Consider the following 20,018-nt stretch of genomic DNA (forward strand, 5'->3'; position numbering starts at 1 on the left):
ATGTCATTCAGGCACTCCAGCTTTGTAAAAATTGATAATGTGCTTCTGCATATCTCTCCCATAACAACTCTGTCCGGCGGACATAAATCTTTGATGCAAGAAGTATCTCTTTCTCTCAGAAAAAAAAAGTGTTGCTGTCTGGAGGAGTTAAGTCTAGATGAAAGTGTGAGATGTTTATTTTTCAGCAGCTGGTGAAGTGAGGGAAGACAAGTGGTTTAGTATACAGTCTGGTGCAATATACTACACAGTATATACATACTCTATAGATGTTTTAAAATGGTTTTGCAATGGTTTATAATTCAAAGAAACCAGCAGAGAGAGGGACATACGGCTGTTACTATGACAGATTAATTAGCTGCATGTTTCATGTAAGACTTATATAATTGATATCAGAAGGCACAGATATTTATAGATTCACTATATGTTTTTGTTTTTTTCCAGGTTAGCATTTGTGAATGAATAGGTCATGCAATCTAACACTGCAAACAGGTGAGCACAAAGACTGACAAGCAGAGACAAAGGTATGTATTAAGTGTAGATCGTCAGAGGTTAAATATGCATCCACAATGACAAGAAGCAAGATTCCCAGTCACTCATCCCCCTAATATCTACCTCATGTTATACAGGCTTAAAGGCTTTTGCAAACCTTTATCGTGCACATAGCTGTATCTAATGTTATGTAATTCACAGGAAGACAACATGTTAGTCCATGATAAGCATTGGCAGGGGGTGCAGATTTCAGTGTAAGTAGGTTAGACCCCAGGGGCCCGAAAGACACTGCCTGGTTTCAAACTGCTAAAGAATTATGATAGGGTTGCAACATCTGCTGCCTGAGAGGAAGACAGACAGTGATGGATGGCCAGGTGTGTTTGAATCACACCTAAAAGCAAAACCGGCTGAGGCACCAGTTAAATAAGCAATGCATACATCTGTGACAGATGACAATTTTAATTTACATTAAATCCAAAATGAACAGCGTGCTAAATTCACACACGCACGCACGCACACACACACACACACACACACACAAACTGACAAAAAACAAACTAAGTTGTTTGTGATGGGTCACTGTTTATTACCTCTCAATAAATTCCGTTTGAATGCATTTCCAGTTGAATAAATAAACCCATCAGAACAGATAAAGATTAATGATGTATTTATCATTCAATGACAAGAGCGCCATGCGGCATATAAAAAAAACTGTATCTAGATGTCAATTGCAAATCCTATTTGATGAGATTATTGAATAGTAGGAAATATGCCACTTCACTGTGGGAAAATTAATTCTACATTCCTGCACCATGTAATTTGTACTTTATAGACATGAACTTTCCAAGATAAACAGATACCTCTTTTAATCAAGAACTTGAACATATATGATAAGACAAATAAAGCAATTTTTTTTAAACACACTATTATATGTATCATGACTGAAAGACATGCTTGTCAATCTGTGTGTGAGCCTGAATCATAATATATGTCAACACTGTATACCTTTAGGCAAGTAAGCCAGTAATTCTACAAAGAGGAGAAGCTAAACATTGCCTATGATTGTACCATATATATGTATATAAATATGTACATTAACACCGTCACTTGTCAAAACATCATTTATAAAGTATATAGCAAGTGCAAAAGATCCAGACGTGCTGTGACACGAGTAAAAGTTCACAGGAAAAGACAAGTGCTGACAGTGATATCTAACCTCAAGTGTTTGTCTTGGGCGTATCACAACACAGTCGGATGTGTAGTTTGTAGTAAAATAGCAACAAACGTGTTTTGCGGTTGACTTTGTTTTTAAAATTTAACAAGCCAAGCTTATCGTTTAAGTTATGTACTTTTAGATATTTACTGATTGATGACGTCATCTCATTTCTAAGCTATGGAAAGCTATCCTTCCCTGACTTCATAACCTCCCTCAAAGACTTCTGCGTTTGGGCTGGGTCTGGGTGAAGGAGCCGGACTGGGTGATGCAGGGGTCTTGCGCCCAGCTGGGATCGGTGGTAGGATGGGCTTGGCGTTGGATCCAGGACGTGTTTCAGAGGATGGGGACATGACCACAGCTAGCTGACCTGTGCCTGGACGGGATGCTTCAGGGGTTTGGCCTGATGCCATGAGGTATGAAATGTTGATACAAGCACAGATATGGAAACACATCAAAAAATCTTTAGAACTAAATACAGCCAGCTTACTTATCTTTTATTCCGATGTACTGTGAATGAATGACTCAATTCCACATTAAAATATAGTTTGGAAAAAAACTGAAAGCATAAATTATTTGTTAAACTGTCTTTTTCCCCAGCCTCTAGCCAGTCGTAATTTCTCCACTCTTTGCTATTTATACATAACAAAAAAGAGATTACCTTAATATAAAAAAATAAAAATAAAAAAACAATAATAACCTTTGAGTGTTTCCAAGGTTTGTCCCAGGACAGACATATCTAGGGGCTCCACTGAACCAGACAAGGCCCCAGCTGAACTGGGCACAGTCAGTGTGGAACTGGCACGAGACTCATCCGAGCTGCTTGTGAAAGGAGAAAAGAAAGGATGGAGCAAAAGACAAACAACAGAAGGTAAGGGAAAAAGATACAGACAACAAGAAAATAGAGAGGAAGAAGTTCCTGTAGTGAAAGGTGTGATGTGTGCGTAAAAAATAAAGAGTGCAAAGCAACAGCAAAAATAAAATCAAGCAGAATATGCTTTTGGAAGTGTCACATTATCTATAATGAGAATTTGGGGGTGAATAAAGATACGGTGTAGATTTTTGACATTCAATCTACTGATATAGACTAGTCTATGACGTTACATGTATACACAAACACGCAAGCACACATAAACATAAACACACAAGACCATATGCAAAAATCCTATAGGAGAAATACAAAAGGATCTTCTGTTACTATATGTGAGACAGATACACACAAGTAGAGACACATCCCTATTAAGAAAGTTGCCAACAAGTAGACAGATGTCTGGAATCCTCTATAGAAATTCTGAAGGGCTGAGTAATGCTTACAGTGCATACTGGCGGCATGAATCGCTCAGACCGTTGACAGAACTTGTAGGTTTTCAACAAGTTTGGCAAAACTTGGCTTTTGAGAACATGAACCCCAGGGGGAACAAATCCATTTTTACTGAATGCCTATTGTATCTCTGTCTGTATCTTAAATGTCTTACTTTGAAAGTAATGAAGTTAATCGTTGCTAATTTGTACAGGTAAAAAAAAACCTGTGTGTGTTGTTGCATGCACAACACACACATGCACGCACGCACGCACGCACGCACGCACAAACGCACGCACACACACACACACACACACACACACACACACACACACACACACACACACACACACACACACACACACACACACACACACACACACACACACACACACACACACACACACACACACACACACACACACACACACACACACACACGTCAATGTCTGCTAAAACTCACATTTGTGCAGTAAGCCTGTTTATTGAGTTATAAGTGTACACACAATGGAGTCAAAAGGTAGCAAAAGCTATAAAATTTGAATTCACGAGTGAGTGCATGTGTGTGTAAGCAAGTGTGTGTCTGTGTGTTCAGATGTGTCTCCAACTGGATTGTACGAGTAGAATGAGCTCTATAAAAGTGAACATATTTTATAAAAAATAGTCAGAGGGAGTAAAGAGTACTACTAAAAAAGCAGTTTTCTTCTTCTAAATCTTCTAAATGTTTTCATGAAACATAAGAGGTCCTCTGGCTTCTCTCATCACTTGTTGCTATGCTGTATAAAATGCCATTATTATGAATTTAGAAACCATAAAGAGTTTAACTTTGAAGTATGTGTATACATCTGTTATCTCCATACAGTAACATCTGGTTTGACTGCTGTGAGCACTTGTGTATATGCATTGTGCATGTCTGTTCGTTTGTGTGTGTGTGTGTGTGTGTGTGTGTGTGCGTGTATGTGTGGTATTACCTGCTGTCCCTATCTAAATGGGTGTCAGGATTCTGCAGTGATGATGGTGCTGTCTGAGCAGAGCTGAGGTAAACAAAGAATGGGACTAATTTCAATAATTCTTCTTCATGAGTAAAAAACATGTAAAAGTTATTCCACATTCAGATTTTTCCCATTCAGATGTGGTGAGGTCATAAATGGTATGGTTAATTTGGGACAACTGTAAAGAGAGTGCCACGACACGACTAGCCCTTCATATTAACAAACACTCAAATAATGCGGTCACCTGCCACTTCACCTTCAAGGTCAAACAATAACCCAAAACAAACCTTTAAAACGTAATTAGGACGAGTGCACAAATTAAATCTATTTTGCCCAGCTGAAAGAGGCCACTTGAAATCAAGCATTTGAGTGCAATGAAGTGTGTGCTACTTATAGTGAACCTTTTGAAGAGCTGGCTGTAGACCCCTGGACTCTTCCCTACTATAGCCTCTCTCACCAGCTGCTCACGCTTCCTGATGGAAGCCAGCTCCTGCAGAGGAGAGAGATGGAGGAGAAGGAGTTGAGAAGAAGTAGGAAGGTGAGAGGGGGAAAGGGAATACAAATAGAAATTGCAGGTGAGAAACAGGAGTCGATGTGGATGGTGATTAAATAGGAGAGAAGAGTGGGGGAAAGGGGGAGGAAACTTGGACAGGGGGATGACAGTGAAGAATTGAAAGGGAGCCAGCATCCTGTTAGAAGACTGTGGATATTTTCCCCATAAATTTGATACAGTATAGATGTCTATTTAACATTCACTTACAGTCTTCATTACCAATACATTTTTCATCAGACATCTTGTAACTCACAGCGGGGCTCTTCTGAGGGCTGAGCTCTGCCTGGATCTTGGCAAAATAGTTTCTGTAAAACGGATCTGAGGGGTCAAGAGCCATGGCAGAGTGTGACGCGAGTGTGCTGGATCCTGACCTTGACAAGGGTGGGACGGGTGGCTTCTCCTCTGGCTCATGACCTGAAAGAGAAAATATATCAGTGCTGTATAAAACAAAATAATGATGGTTACATCACACGAAACATACAGGTACAAGATCAACATACTGTTTATGCATGCATGTACATAAACAGATAATGCACTATGTAGATCATGATAACAGACTTAATTTTTTTAGACACCACCAAATCTCATTTATGACCATGTTTAAGGGATATTTCTAACGTTTTGCCTTGCTTAGTTAGTTTGATATTTTATTGTGTGACTTTAGTGTTTTAAAGGGTTAGGAAATAACAAAACTAAAAGGCTAACGAATCGTTTTGCACTTCCATAAAGTTGAGGGACAGATTAAAAAAAAAGAAACGGTCAATATAGATGCAGTGTAGGCCAAGAAAGTTCCTAGCAGGGATCAGTTCCAAAAACATGGAATTTTAGAGACATCCCATAAGGCAACCAATAGCATATTTTCTTCAGACCCTTCTGACCCTTTCCCTGTCTGGTAAATGCCCAAGCTGAGATACTAAAGTGATGCCCTTTGAGTATTTTTTCAGCTTAACAAAGCTTATCCAGAGCCATGGAAGCTATTATACATCTGTTTTACAAGCTGAAAAGAGTGTAAGGTGCCCTTGATTGCACTTTACACCCAGTGTCTTGCATCAAAAAAATTAGCACCCCCTTGAGTCTGCTATTGATGATCCAAACAAAAATACAAATACACACCAGTGGACATGTTGTCAGGGGATCCTCTGTTGTTGTTTTCTCCTTCTTCCTGCTCCTCTAGCAACAGGTACTCCTTCACTACCTGTGTCAGGGTCTGATAGGCTCCTTCCCAGTCATCTACTCACACAACCAAGTGGGCACATGCATGCAAGCACAAGCACACACACACACACACACACACACACACACACACACACACACACACACACACACACACACACACACACACACACACACACACACACACACACACACACACACACACACACACACACACACACACACACACACACACAAAAACACACACGCACACACACAGCTGAACAAAAAAAAATCTGGTTTCGAACGGAGCCAATGCATCTCCCATCAAACAGCAATGAATCAAAGATATGGGGATGATGACCTTCGTGTAATGAGGCGCTAGCTAGCAGTGCATAAAAGTGATGAGGTTCCGCGCTCCCTGTACGTTCATCTCATTAAGAAAACAGCTAACATGTCTGAGTGCTTTCATGAGGGAATGATAAACAGAGCTATTCTGCTGCTACGTGCCCTTAATACATGTGGTAATTGGATTGAAAGTGTAGTATATGGATTTTAGTGAAGTGTGTTAATTTATCTAAGGCTATACCAATGACACTTGGACTGCTCTAAGCCAGGGTAAGGCAGTTGCTCTGTAAAGGCACTACAATGACAAACTGCCAGTGAACAGAGCAATTAGAGCAACAACGTCCACATTTCTTTCTTACTAACATCATATCCAAAGGTAGAAAGAACATTTCTCCCCTCAGAATTAATTAAGTGTTTTCTTAGCTTAATAACATGTTGTACTACAATTAAAATTTCATTAAATAAATAGTAAAATGGATCTGATTAGCCACTAGAGGATATAAAATTACCATTACTATCCTCTTTAATGCACACTTAAATCAACAAGTACAGCATTAAACAACATGAATGAATTCATTAATGTAACACTATTTGAATGAAAAAATGCTTCCTTCCCGTACCACAGGGTATAACATTATCGAAGAATCCCAGACGTTGCCTATTTGTGTTTGCATATAGCTCTATACGGGATATCGCAGTGTTAATCTGTGCAGGGGTATAGAGACCACGGCTTTTCAGGTGACCCATGTACTTCTCCACCTGGATGGGGATGAGCAGGATGTATCGAGGCTCAAAGTAGCTGCTTTTCAGACTGAGCACACCCTGTGAGGATAGACAAATAGTTTGCAGTTCTGTTACAAAGGGGTTTGATATTTAGTTCATTGCAACTTTGAATTCTATTAGTCTACTGGCTTGACCACATATGATATTAGGGGCCGTACACATGAAGTATTTTTTATGTCTCAAATCCATTGTTCCTCAGAATAAGTAGCATGTGTACAGCCCCTTAAGCCTGCTTAGTGTACTGAGATGAGGTTTCCATACGCACCTCTAGCTCCATATGTACACAGCAGGCTAATCCTTCTCTGGCTACATCCTCTATGGCATCTCTGGTCAGACCGTAGCTGTGACCCCCGTACTGCATGGTCTGTATAAACTGACCCTACAAGGAAATTTCCAGTTATGACGGGAAAGAGTGAGAAAACATTTTTGTGCACCAACTTAATGGCCCCACTATTCATCATGGTTATCAGTTATGAGCTTCATTTATCTCCTAAGGTGGACATAATATTTGACATACAAAAACAAGCCATAGTACCAGCATGTTCAGTCAAGACTAACAACCTAAAGTCATTTGGCCACCTGTGAACTGAACTTTTGACCTGGTGGTCAGGGAAAAAATCTCTCTTTGTTACTTCACACATGACCCCTGAACTTTTGTCTGCCGGCCTTTTGGGGCAGTTTTATTTGAAGAGTATAATCTGTCCCACTAAAATCACTAAAACAAGTCATTCTTGTTCGTGGGTTTGTGGTGGCAAAAGTGAACTTAGACATATATGGACCTTCTCAAAGATGTAAACATAAACATTCGTAAACAGTCCTAGTTTATTTCCTGTTGAAAATATGTGAAGGACATCAGCTGACAGGAAGTTAACAAGGACGAAGACTGTTGCCTGGCAATGGAATTACTTTGAAAAGTTTTATAAAAAACTATTTGTTACAATTCCCAATATATGCAGATTTTGAAAGGAATGCTGATTGAGATCAGCTTGAGCAGCCACAAGAAGTGGGTTCAACAGGTTATGATTGCATAGTTGCTGAAAAGCACATGTGAGGGGAAAAAGGAGTGAAGATGAAGCGGGCAGCTGACACATGAAAGGTGAGAGCATGAAGAGTAAGAAAGGGAGGACAGTCAGGACAGCGATAAACCAAGTACCTGGCAAAGGAAGAATGGAGGGTGAGGGAGAAGAATGGACAAATCAACTAGAGGGCGGGAAATACTGTAAAGTTAACCTGATCCGCTTCCTCTGTTGGAATACACAAAAGGAATCAATTCCAGCATCAAAGGCATAGCTGTGTAAATCATTACATGACCCAGACCTCTATCCATCATCCTCCACCACTCTTACATAACAGGAAGCTTGACAAGAGGGACAAGATGGGAAACAAATGTGTCCAAGAGCTCAGCAACGATTTTGTATGACCAAAAAAAGGTTGGTGTAAATAAATTATGTCAATAAAATTAACCCTGACAGTTGCTGACCCTCTGAGAAAAGAAATGTTTTTAATGGAATTTTGACCAATGTCTGCATATTGATGGATTCAAAACCCATTCGATCTCTGTTTCCTTGTAATTTGTCTCATATTTATAAACATCACTTGCATCTTAAATGTTGTAGGATTGGTGATAAGTCAATACCAGTATAGCCAATTCAACCAATATAGCCATTACACCTTATCAAAAAAGCTTAATTCAAATTAATGTATCTTATTTAAAATATCAGCCAGTTAAAGTAAAATATATCCATCCAAGTAGAACTAATTATCTCAACAACTCATTATGGCCAGTGAGTGAATTCAATTAAAACATGCTGAGGATCAAACACAAAAACGTTATTTAAATCCCAGTGTAAATTTAATTAACTTGATGGTTGTGAGTATTAATTTGTTTATGTGCTTTATGACAGTGAATGCACGATATTATTGTGAGTGCAACAATAACCTTGAAACATGTAATGTGTTCTCATGCAATCAATTATACGGTCTGTGATGTGCAAAAAAAGCTTAATGAAAAGCAAACGCACCATGTGAATCATGTTCTGAAAATCTTCTTCACTGACAAAATGGTAATCGAGTCCATCCTCCTCTCCAGAGTAGGGCCCCCTAGTGGTGTGACAGGTTCTGTGGAAAAACACACGCACATGCGCACACACACACACACATACATACACACACACGAAAGTTTACAATCAATAACTCTCTTAATATGGTGTGGGTATTGTATTTTGAGTTTCTACTAGAACATGATTAGATGCTTTAATCTTCAAAACACATTATTTTTCTCATGCTGTCTGTCTGAATATATCTGGATGTACCATCTGTCTGAAAGCGCCTGTCTTTTTAAGACACCCTCCAAAAAAATCGACACCCAAATTTGGGGATCTGTGCAGCTTTCAGCTCATTATGTTGGTTCACCAGACTCAACTGAATAGTTACTGTAATATCCAGAGCGGCTGTTTGACTTCCATGACAGTAAGTAAAAGATATAAAACAGAAAACTGATTTTTTTCTATAATGCATAATGATAAATAATTGTTATACTTGTCACAGCACTAATGTTATTTCCAACAGCGGCTTGAGAGCAGATTTATTTTGTTTTAGCAGATAAACTATTTAAACAATAATGGACGGTATAATTTGCATTTTCATTTTGACCCTAGATTTAGCAATTTATTTTAGTGCCAAGGTAAGTAATGTTTACTTACTTACTGCATGTGACCATCAGATATGATATGTGTATAGGAAGTTTGAAACTGACCCGTAGGCAAAGTATTCGCTCAACTCCTGACACAGTCTATGAGCAAGCTCTCTCTTCCCACAGCCTTGAGGACCAGTCAGAACCAGCATGGGATATGGAGAGTCGGCACTGGGCATAGTACTGCTTGGACACACAGACACACATACAATGGTTTCTGATATGCTTTACAGGTACTGTATGTTCTTTCTGAGAGGAATAGGAGTTAAGTATATTAAACCATGACGCCAGAGCAGGAAACTTCTCCAGTCATGAAAGACACTCCTGCAATCAATACAAGCGGGAGCCTTTTGGGCAATATGGATGTGCTCTTTCTAGAAAGCACAGCGTAGAATGGTAAATTGACTGTAGCTGCAGCATTTTATTTGCTGATGATGGATGTTTTATAAAAAGGTGCTGATGCGTGAACTAATTTTTTTAGGGGGTAGATAATATGAACTACACAGAAACAGTGCAGAAAAAAATGATGCACATGATTGAAAGCAACTTTCTGGATAGTTGATTTTATCAGATGTTTACTTATCAACCCATTTGCTAACCTCCACAGTCTACTATGTAAACATTTTATATCATCCATTTTTCCTTACGTTAAAGGAAATTGATAGTTAACATTATATTAATCCAATTCACTGGGTGCTTTTAAGCTTTTCATACAGGAACAAGACAGCAAGGCATTTAGAGGATTTTAAACCAACCTGTCAAAGAGCACCTGGGGCTGCATCAGCTGATACACCATGAGGGTCATGTGATCCCTGGCTGCCACCACATCCAAAGGAGGGTCATACTTGTTTACTGATGACACCTGGGGTTAAAGGTATAAGGTGAAATTTCATATAAGCACCTATAAAATATACTAGTATAATTAAGAAGGCAGCATTTATTCTAGCATTGTAAAAATTGTAGTATGCTGATCAAACATGGAGGTCAGGCATGTTGAGACACAACATGATTTATTATTTTGTTTATTCATACCTTTTCCTCTACCGTGACTTTATCTTGGTCTAACACAGTCAGATGTTGAAGGAGGAAGATGACTGCCAGTCTATAATCAGGTTGCTCCTACAGGTACCCATGACAATCACATGGAATACATTACAAAAACATATGATGAATCCAAATTTCATGTACAGATGGAAGTCCTCATAGAGCCCTGAGTGTTTAAAGGCCGGGTACAAAACACATGAGGACTAGATGCAGAAAAATGGATCTCTGTCGTACACAGTATAGAGTATCTCCACACTGACTAGATGTTCTGTTAACCATGTGATCAATGAAGGGTTGGGTTACCTGTACAGGGTTTCCCAGTAGGTTGAGGTCCCTCAACAGGAAAAGATCATGAATGTGTTTGCACTCCTGAATTTCACTGATCTGAAACAAAACCACAAAGTCATGCAGTAGACTATGTGCGTAATAATGTATTTGTAGTTTAAAATGTAATTAAAATCACAAAATTGTTGAGCATGAAAGTTTATTCTAAGGCTTGACTGCTGTCTGTTTTGTCAAATTAGAATTTTGTTGTTGAATCGGAGTCTGCTCATTGTTTTGCAGATATTTCATAACCTGTTAAGCCTCTGTACTATTTTTAACATTATGTGTGATAGTAAAGTGTTTACCTATTTTCTATTTGTTTCTTAATTTGAATCTTATACATGAGCTAAATCCCATGTAAGATTAAAGCTGATATTCTTTCTAAAGTTTCTTTCAAATCAATACCAGGTTTTTCTCCAGATTGATTGAGCCCAGTAGGTGGAGATTCTGGAGCCCCGAAAGGCTGGTGATGCGGTTCAGGGACAAGTCGAGAACCTGCAGACTCTTCAGATTTTCCAACCCTTCAATCGTCTTAAGCTGGTTCCCCCTCTGGACACAGACAGGAAAAAAGGACACATTAAACTATTCATAAATATGCATGCATATACAGTCAACGATTCCAACTAAAAAATATTAAGGACGTGCCATGGTCGCTCTGCAGGATGCCTGAACTTTCTTTCCCCTCAGTACTGAGTTGAATAGCAGACCTGTCTCTCTGTGCTAAATCCTGACAGGTGAGGACTGACAGCCAAACAGCTGGTGAGGTGCTAGCACAGCATGCTAACCAACTAAAGAACCAGATCTGGGCACTCCTCCCTCATCAGGATCCCCAGCCTGCTTCTCACTCCATTCCACTGACTAAAGTTGTTAGCTACCCGTCTGGCCACATCTCATCCTGCTCTTGCCAAGCATGTTGCCTGGCAGAGGGCTGCTGTCAGTGGGGGTGGGTGACTGGGCTGGTCCCTTGAAGCTCTAGGTCAGAGCTGTGATGGGCTGGGAAACAGACTGGCTGACAGGGCTATGCTGTTAAGGGAGCCAGTATGTGAGAAAGTGGGGTCAGGAATGGGATAAGATGGATGCTGTATGGACAAGGTACAAGTGAGTGTGTGTGTGTGTGTGTGTGTGTGTGTGTGTGTGTGTGTGTATGTGTGTGTGTGTGTGTGTATCTGTGCTGAACTTGGTCCAGGCTCACTCAAACATCAGCAGCTGGTCCCAAAGCAAAGCTACAGACAGAGGCAGACACAGCCAGGCCCAAGGCTGCTGACAATGAGGAAACACTGATAAAGGACAGAATATGTTTGTGCGCCTGCGCACAAACACCCACATGCAAAAAAAGAGAGAGAAAGAGAGAGAGATAGAAAGAGAGAGGAAAGACCTGCTGTTGGACCATATGGTGATTCTCAAACAGGGGGCCAAGGTTTTACTGAATGTAAAAATGCAGCCAAAACAGAGACATAAAGAAAAAGACAGAAGGGAGGATATAGAGGCAAACATAAATAGGTGAATTTCAGCATTAGGTAAAATACATGCAACAAGAACAACTCTCTCAGATTGTGTGTGTGTCTGTGTGTGTAAATGTGCACTCTGTTTATCATATTTCTGATTGTAATTGAGTAGGACCTACAAGGCAGAGCTCTGTGAGAGGCAGATTGTCCAGGCCGCTGATCCTCGAGATCTTGTTGTGTGCCAGGCTGAGATGGGTGAGCCTGCAACATTGCTCAAGACCACTGATCTCACTGAGATTGTTGTCTGAGTGTGAGCATGTTAAGAATGATAAACAAGGGAAAAATTCGGGTGAACATAATGTGTTTGTTGAATATATTTCCATAGATATTATCATAAAAGTGAGTGTGACTGAGAAAAAGTCAAAGACAATGACAGAGGACGTGTGTGTGCAAGTTCAAGTGCACCTGGATAAATGTATGTGACTGCTGGAAAGGATACAGGCCAGATTCAAATGACTAAGTGATGAAAAGGCTGACAAATCCTTCATTTTTGTCATACAGTTGTGGGAGAAATTGACCTCCTGAAAAAAAAAGCAGCACACCGTTAACAAAAGTCTTCAGTACATCTCACAGAAGAAATTCTTTGACTGAATCCTGAGTACGGGAAGGAATTTTCAATTTGTTAAAGTTCACTGTCGTTCAAGGGCAGTTAATGCCTTGTAAGCATATTCAAAGAGACTACAGATGGGCTATGGAAATCCAGGCCTATCTTGAGGGAATAGCACGAGAAAGTGAAGCCCATGCCACCAATCAAATGCAGCCTTATCCTGTCAGCTCAAGGTCTTGCGTTACTTTTAGGTTCTTGGGGGGCTGGAATCCAAAGAAGCTGGAGATTTCATTGTGAGAAGCGTCCAGGGTGACGAGGTAGGGCATGTGGCTCAGGCAGGATAAATCTAGCAGTAGAAAAAAGTTGGAGTAATTGTTCAAAGTACAAAGACAGCAACAAAACAGTAAAATATTGAAATGTAAATGAATAATTTCTTAACTACATCTCTCAGTCACAGGCTTCTATAAATAGCAGGTATGTAATAGGTGTAAGGGTGCTTAATTAATATGAAAATAATCACCTTTAATTTTGTTGTGTGGCAGCTCCAGCTTTTGAAGATGGACATAATTGCATAAAACCGAGAGATCACTGAGATTTTGACTCTAGAGTAGAGAAAAATATAAACTTGGTTAAACTAAATGGGCCTCAAAATTAAACTGCAAAGAGAACTGTAAACGTGACAACATGACACTGATTTTTAATGGATTTCTTTCTTTTGATAAATCGGCGCAATACAGAAATGATGTGTGTAGATATGTGACTTACAGGCAGAGATAGGTGGTAGTACAAATGTTGCAGCCCAGAGCCAAGGCGTCCAAGGTTGGACAAACAGCTGGAGACTGCCTCAGCAGTTAAAACGCCATTATAACTCTGTAATGTAGTATTTAATTAGATTAGTAAAGAAGAATTTGCAGCAGTGAACTATGCATCCTTGCAATAACAATGCAGTTACAGAATCTTAAAACAATTTATCTGGTCACTATAAGCATCATCTAGTGTTCATAGCTCCCCGCTCCTAAAAGCACACATGCACGTATTCATGCAGTACACAACACTTAATGCTTCAAAAGGATGCACACCAATCTAATAGCCGTTGATGCTGCTATCACAAGTTACAAATAATCATGACCTTGCTGTGTTGTTTTACTTTCCCAGACCTCTTGTGCAAGGTTACCTGCTTTATCTGTTGCATAAGAGAACACATACGGAGTTTTATTGAAACCATCAAATGCATGCCACTGACTCTACTTTGGTGACGTACAATGACGCATAAAGCACATTTTTTTGTCATTTGAGTTAGAAAGAATTTAAAACAAAAAACAAAATTATTAAATTAGTACGAAAACAGCACATGCATGTTAAGTTGTACTAGCTAAGGAATCGTTTTCTAACTCCTTACCTCCATCTTTCTGGTTTCCTCAAGCGTATCGCAGCCGGGAGCCTCTGCAAAGGGAGCGTCGTCGTTGTGGGACCCTGGGGGAAAGCAGCGAGGCGAGGCTGAGGACAACTCTGGTGGACTCGTTGTTTCTTTCATTATTCCACGACGAAAACTCCACGACGAGAGAGACTAAAGACTGACTGGTGAGCAGTTAAAGTAAGGACTTCGGGATAAAAATAAAAAAAGTCTGAATATCCGTGTTCTAGCTAGTTAGAAAGTTAGAATTTCACATGAAGCGTACACCGCGGTCGCTAGGCAACGCTAAGACGAGTAAGAGAAGAATGGAATTGTGGGTCATGTAGTTCTTAAACATTACAGCTTGGTGCACACGAGCTATGGAGTTGAACAGTGACAGTAAGCATTTTAACATTTGGTATCGCACTTTGAAAAAAAAAAAATACAACACAGGCATTAAAATAATTGTATTCAGTCTTTTTTTTTTTTACATGGTTTTTAATCTTTTTCTAAGATTCTTTAAAAAAAAACTTTTTAGAGGCAATATTTCCTTTATGAATGAAGTTAGCCTATTTTATTTCTATGTGCGACGTCAAATTTTGTGTGATTTGACCAATTTGTGATTATTTTTATATTCAACAATTTGAAATATACAATTTAAGAGAGTGCATTATAGCTATAAAGTGAGAAAGTAGCCTCTCAGTTATAAAAAGAAATAAATGTAGGTAATTACAATGTTAGCAGATACATACATATTTAGAAACTACTAATAAATTAAATGTCCTGTGTGTCTATTGTTGGTCTCGATTTTAAAATACCTTTCAATCGTCATGGGGTTACTGAAGTTTCCAATTGTGTATTTTAATTTGAACTGTAGGGTCAACATTTTGTTAAATTTGGATTTCACTGTCACAGCTCCATGACAGCGGACACAGTAGGGCTAATAATAACACAGTCAGGTTGTTGCAAATGTCACAGTGCCAACAGATATGGATTTATGCCTATAACAACACAAGCCTTCAGGTGGCATGTGTCTGTTTTTTTTTCTTCTGATTCCAATATGCTACACTTCATGCTTCAAACCATGTCAGACAACACATCACAGCTGTCAGGTACAATACATCCTCCAGTGTTGGTTTTGGATCCGTCTCGCTCCTGTAAGGTAGGTGCATCAAAACAGAGATGGGCTGTGCTGTCATGTGTGGAGGAGGTGTTACTGTGGGCTTGAACTCTTTTCAGCCGTGCTTCCCCCAATGGAAAATAGGATTGTTATGCAACCACCTGAGGAAAACACTGTGCAAAATACACAAAACATGATGGAACTGGAAGCCTTTATTTTCAGTGTATGCATTCACAAATCATGAGCGCTTAATTTAGGCTAGACAAACATATCAGAGCGTTTATGACACTCAACAACCAGAGGAACAATGAGAAGGTTCAACAATTTTAATGTATGTATTTCAATACATTCTTACTTGAAACATAGAAATCACTCTAATCAAACAATGTGCAAAATATAGGTCCACTGCAAAGAAAAGCAAATGTGAGATAAATGAACCCTATAACATTTGAAATATTTACTATGGAATAAAAAGTGTGGCCAGCCAGAGTGGTTCACACTAGCACTCAATACATAAGCCTTCTGGTCTGTCAGGGGTTATGTGTGTGCAGTGGGATAATAATTGTATCCGTGACATGACACAGTTGGTTAACATTGTATTAAAGTTTCCCATGTATAACATTACAAAAGTAGCTCACAAGTGAACAGCTGAATGAGCAGATTTCTGATTTTTACACCAAGTCTATGTTTCAGAGTAGTAGGCCAACCTCTCGGCAGCTCCATGGTTGTTTTTCCATCGATCCCAGCCTATGTGTCATTATGATGGATTACTCCGTGGGCTTCAGGGAGACCAGCACCGCGCCCGCCCTTATTGACAAGGCTCCCATTCCCCTCTCCTGCTCTCGTTAAGTACTTCTCGCCGAAGTTAATGAGCTAAAAACAGGAAGGGTTGCAGGGAGGGGAATGATTTGTGATCGTCTCTTGAGTTTACATGTTTAGTTCACTTTAAAAGACTTGCGCACATGGAGTGGGGGACAACAAAATAAAGATTCAGAATTGCATCGTTTAGGTTAGTGGAGTTGGTGGAACTGATAAAATGCATTCACACAAACATGCCTTAACATGTGCAAGTTATTCCATTGTGGTATCCTGGACGTGTAATATAACATTTGAAATAAACCTAACCCCTTTTTTACGGATGCAACTTAAATCAGTGAAAAAAAATATCTTCATTACTCTCAGTCTTTCCAAACTAGTTTACTGCACAAACTATAAGAAAAAGGACAGATAAACAGATTTTTTAACAGCCATAGATATAATACGACTCTCAGCTAGGGGAATCTTTGGGGACCAACCCAAATTGGCAGCAGGCGGAAGATGTGGCCTCATTCAGACAGTCTAATCTGGCATCTGTTATTGCAGACAGAATCGGTAGGCCCATGGGGCTGCTAGGAGAGGAGAGATAGAGGTGTAATTGAGAGCAGCAGTTTAGATCTAATAGGAAAATGAGATGAGATAGGACGTAAGTTCGGGGAGTGTCCAAGACAATCGCCTTTTATCTGGGGCTGGAGTCATGGTGAGTGGGGGCATTTGGAGTCGAACCGTGAGTGCTGTATTTTTAGTTTTAGAAAAAAAGAAGTGTAAATTGAATATAGGTTACCTTTTGACATAGATACATAGCGAACTAAACTTGCTAAGTTTGCAGTTGTGTTGGTTGTCACCTTGCCTCCCAATTAGAGTGAGCCACTGCTGCATACGCTGAGATATATATACGTGTATAAATATATATCGTGCCCAGAGTTGGAAAGTATATCTATGTCATTTTTCTATGTTTTATCACATCTGCTGAGATGAAATGGAGAAGACACATATTTCATCAACTGATTTCACACATATTATGATCTAGAGCAAGCTTTTATTTCGGTGTTTTCTAACCCAGTTCTTAAGTATCCCGTCCTACAAGTTTTGCTCAATCATTACTTCTTGCATACATGACCCAAATATCTGCTGCACATGATCCTGCTTGACAGATCTGAAAGAGCTCGCTTCTGTTTTATCATTACACAGTAGTGATCTTCTTGTCCTTGGTGGCCTGTTTAATGGCGGCCTGCTCACAGATGATCTCCTTCAGCCTCTGCAGCCGGATGTTTTGGGTGCTCAGGTCCCCTACACCTGTCTGGCTGCGATGGAGTAAGGACAGTGCATTGATGTACTCCAGCTCTGTGTAGCGAACACCCTGGTCCACCACCAGATTTAGCAGCTCATCTGCAGTGTTGTACAGCATCTCATAGTACTGCCTGAATGGAGAGATATAAGAAAGAGAGAGAGAAAATGTCAGGAGGTTATGGATTAAGAAAATAAGGGGAGGGAGAAACAGGGTAAAGAAAAGGATAGAAAATCGAGAAGGAAGCAGGGGAGGGAAGGGGAAAAAAAGTTAATAACACTTTATATTCCTTTGCATTATTCCAGTACAGAATCAAATGGAGCAACAACAACAAAGGGGAAATATAAAAGCCAAACTAACTGCTGTTGCTGTCAAGCTCAATTTTCTTCTAGGACCTCGTCCTGCCGCCACCGGGAGTTGCATGTAGAGGGAAAACATGTACCGGCTACAAACAACTGAGACTGTTTTAGAAGAAAAACTGCTGACTGAGCCAAAAGAGTAAAGAGCTGTGTGAAGAATTAATAAGTCTTAACCAGGACCTGATGCCACAGTGGGCTACTTGGAAACGACCATGAAATACATATCGATAACAAAAGAGCACAAAGGGAGAATTAATAGTACACACATCCTACTTCTGACTAAAACACCGGTCATAAAGGTCAAATATGCCAGGCAGAAGTGAGGAGAAACTATGTGTGTATTAGTTTTTTGATATATTCTGTTGGCATGAATTTTTTACTGAATATCTCAAGGTCGACCTCTTGTGTATGTGAGCATAGGACGGAATATTCATTAGAATCCGTTTACAGAGGAGTAGACAATATTTAGCCATGAAGTGGACTCAGTAGGAAGGTAACTTGTCATAAACAAAATGTACACATCACTGTGCAGAAAGTGCTGTTTGACAAGAAACTGGATTATTATTCTTTGCTTCGGGTCAAAACAGGTCAGATACGTGTGTGTGTGTGTGTGTGTGTGTGTCAAATTCTGTTTCCCATCCAATACAGCGTACCGATCCGATACCCGTGTTTAATTAATAAGCTGTATGCCCCACTGTGTGGAAGTCAACCGGATCATTATTTTATTTAAAAGGCAATTTATCGGGCTTTACTCAAAAATTGCTGGTATTATATTTCTCCCTCCTTTGTTGAAGTTGTTTCTGACAGCATGCTAAATGTGCGTAAATGTTGGCAAACTAAATATTTTTACACTGTAAATCAATTTTCTTGTCTTTTACATGCAGAAAAACAACAACAATTGTGTGTTGTGCTTTGAGCACTGCCAAAACTCAGATGACCTAGACTCAATACTGTGCCTGAATACATCCTATGTAGACACACAGCTGGAGGATTGAGACTGCTGATCAAATATGACTCGTTATCCTCTTATATTCTTCTTTTAAAGCGATTTCTCACATAAAATGTTTTCAGCTGTAATTTGAGAAAGTTTGTGACCTGGCAGCCAACTTTTTTCCTCTGACCAAGCTCCACTGTTTTATTTCTGTGATTGGTCATAGGTCACATTTCACTCGCTTGGAGGTGTTGTGATTGAGAAAAAAACATGCTGAGTGCGATTGTTTCCAAATCTTTCTTTGTGTGACAGTAGAGACCAAGAGTGATTTAGGATCCTGCCAATCAAAGCATCTCGAGAAAGAGGGTTAAGCTCTCGATTGTGCCAGTGGATTTAAATATATGGCAATTTCTCATATGGCACAGTAAAAAGACACTTAGCTAAGAAAAGATATTTTTATCTCATTGGTTTAGCTCCATCACCCATCCAAGACCGATTCACTTCTTGAGATGATCATTTTCGATGCTAACAAGGCCTTAATGAGCTCTCTGGGAGCTTCTGTTCCAAGGTATTTTATGTGCTGTCATTTTGGAGATTCTACAGTAAAAACAGAAATGGAGGGGTACAATGAATGAGATAGAGACGGAGAGATACAAAGAAAGGGGAAGAGAGTGATGACTGAATAGGTGAGTGAGGAATAGATGTGCATAATATCTGTTTTTTTGGCCTTCCCCTGACAAATAATGCCCTTGGTCATCGAAGCATTTGCATTCCGTCTCCTGCTCTCGATTTCTCTCCAAGGTCTTCTTCATTTTTCCATCCTTGAGCTCATTTCATGAATACACTTGTCAATATTGATGAGGGTCACAATGGTTTACTCCTTAACCACATGCAAGAAGAAAGGAAAGGAGCGGGGAAAATCATGCATCCCACGAGGTTTTGTCTCACAATGAAATGTGCCGTGTATTTGTGTGAATGTCTGAATGTTGGTGCCATTGAATGTGCCCCTGCTTTGTATCTGCACAGCAAAACACCAGCTCAAAAGCAGCCTTGCCATTTCACTCTCTACCCAGCGATTAACTGCAAGCTTCAGGCAAATTGTCTCATTATATAATCTAATGAGAAAAACAACATATAACGAAAAGAAAACACAGTTCTTTTGGACAGAA

The 20,018-nt window shown here is 39.7% G+C and overlaps 2 protein-coding genes across 2 annotated transcripts in view; both read right to left on the bottom strand.

The window, feature by feature from the left end:
* Positions 1-1,890: 1,890 nt before the first annotated feature.
* lrguk (leucine-rich repeats and guanylate kinase domain containing) lies at positions 1,891-14,361 on the bottom strand (the record flags this gene model as incomplete). Its single annotated transcript, XM_083935077.1, has 20 exons — positions 14,342-14,361; positions 13,708-13,812; positions 13,463-13,544; positions 13,188-13,288; positions 12,835-12,916; positions 12,515-12,639; positions 11,296-11,439; positions 10,870-10,950; positions 10,555-10,641; positions 10,278-10,384; positions 9,586-9,705; positions 8,852-8,948; positions 7,096-7,209; positions 6,668-6,869; positions 5,661-5,777; positions 4,801-4,961; positions 4,396-4,484; positions 3,974-4,036; positions 2,403-2,521; positions 1,891-2,105 (listed from the first exon to the last, which is right to left on the bottom strand). Exons 1-20 carry the CDS (start codon positions 14,345-14,347, stop codon positions 1,891-1,893), a joined length of 2,217 nt encoding a protein of 738 aa, XP_083791203.1. The 5' UTR covers positions 14,348-14,361.
* Positions 14,362-15,658: 1,297 nt separating this feature from the next.
* exoc4 (exocyst complex component 4) overlaps positions 15,659-20,018 on the bottom strand; it is a 122,664-nt gene continuing 118,304 nt past the window's right edge. Inside the window, exon 20 of the mRNA XM_083935566.1 lies at positions 15,659-17,692. Coding sequence (XP_083791692.1) covers positions 17,455-17,692 — 238 coding nt within the window. The 3' untranslated portion in view covers positions 15,659-17,454. The remainder of the gene's footprint in view (positions 17,693-20,018) is intronic.

This window comes from Echiichthys vipera (genome assembly GCF_963691815.1).
Source record: "Echiichthys vipera genome assembly, chromosome: 20".
Taxonomy (NCBI): domain Eukaryota; kingdom Metazoa; phylum Chordata; class Actinopteri; order Perciformes; family Trachinidae; genus Echiichthys; species Echiichthys vipera.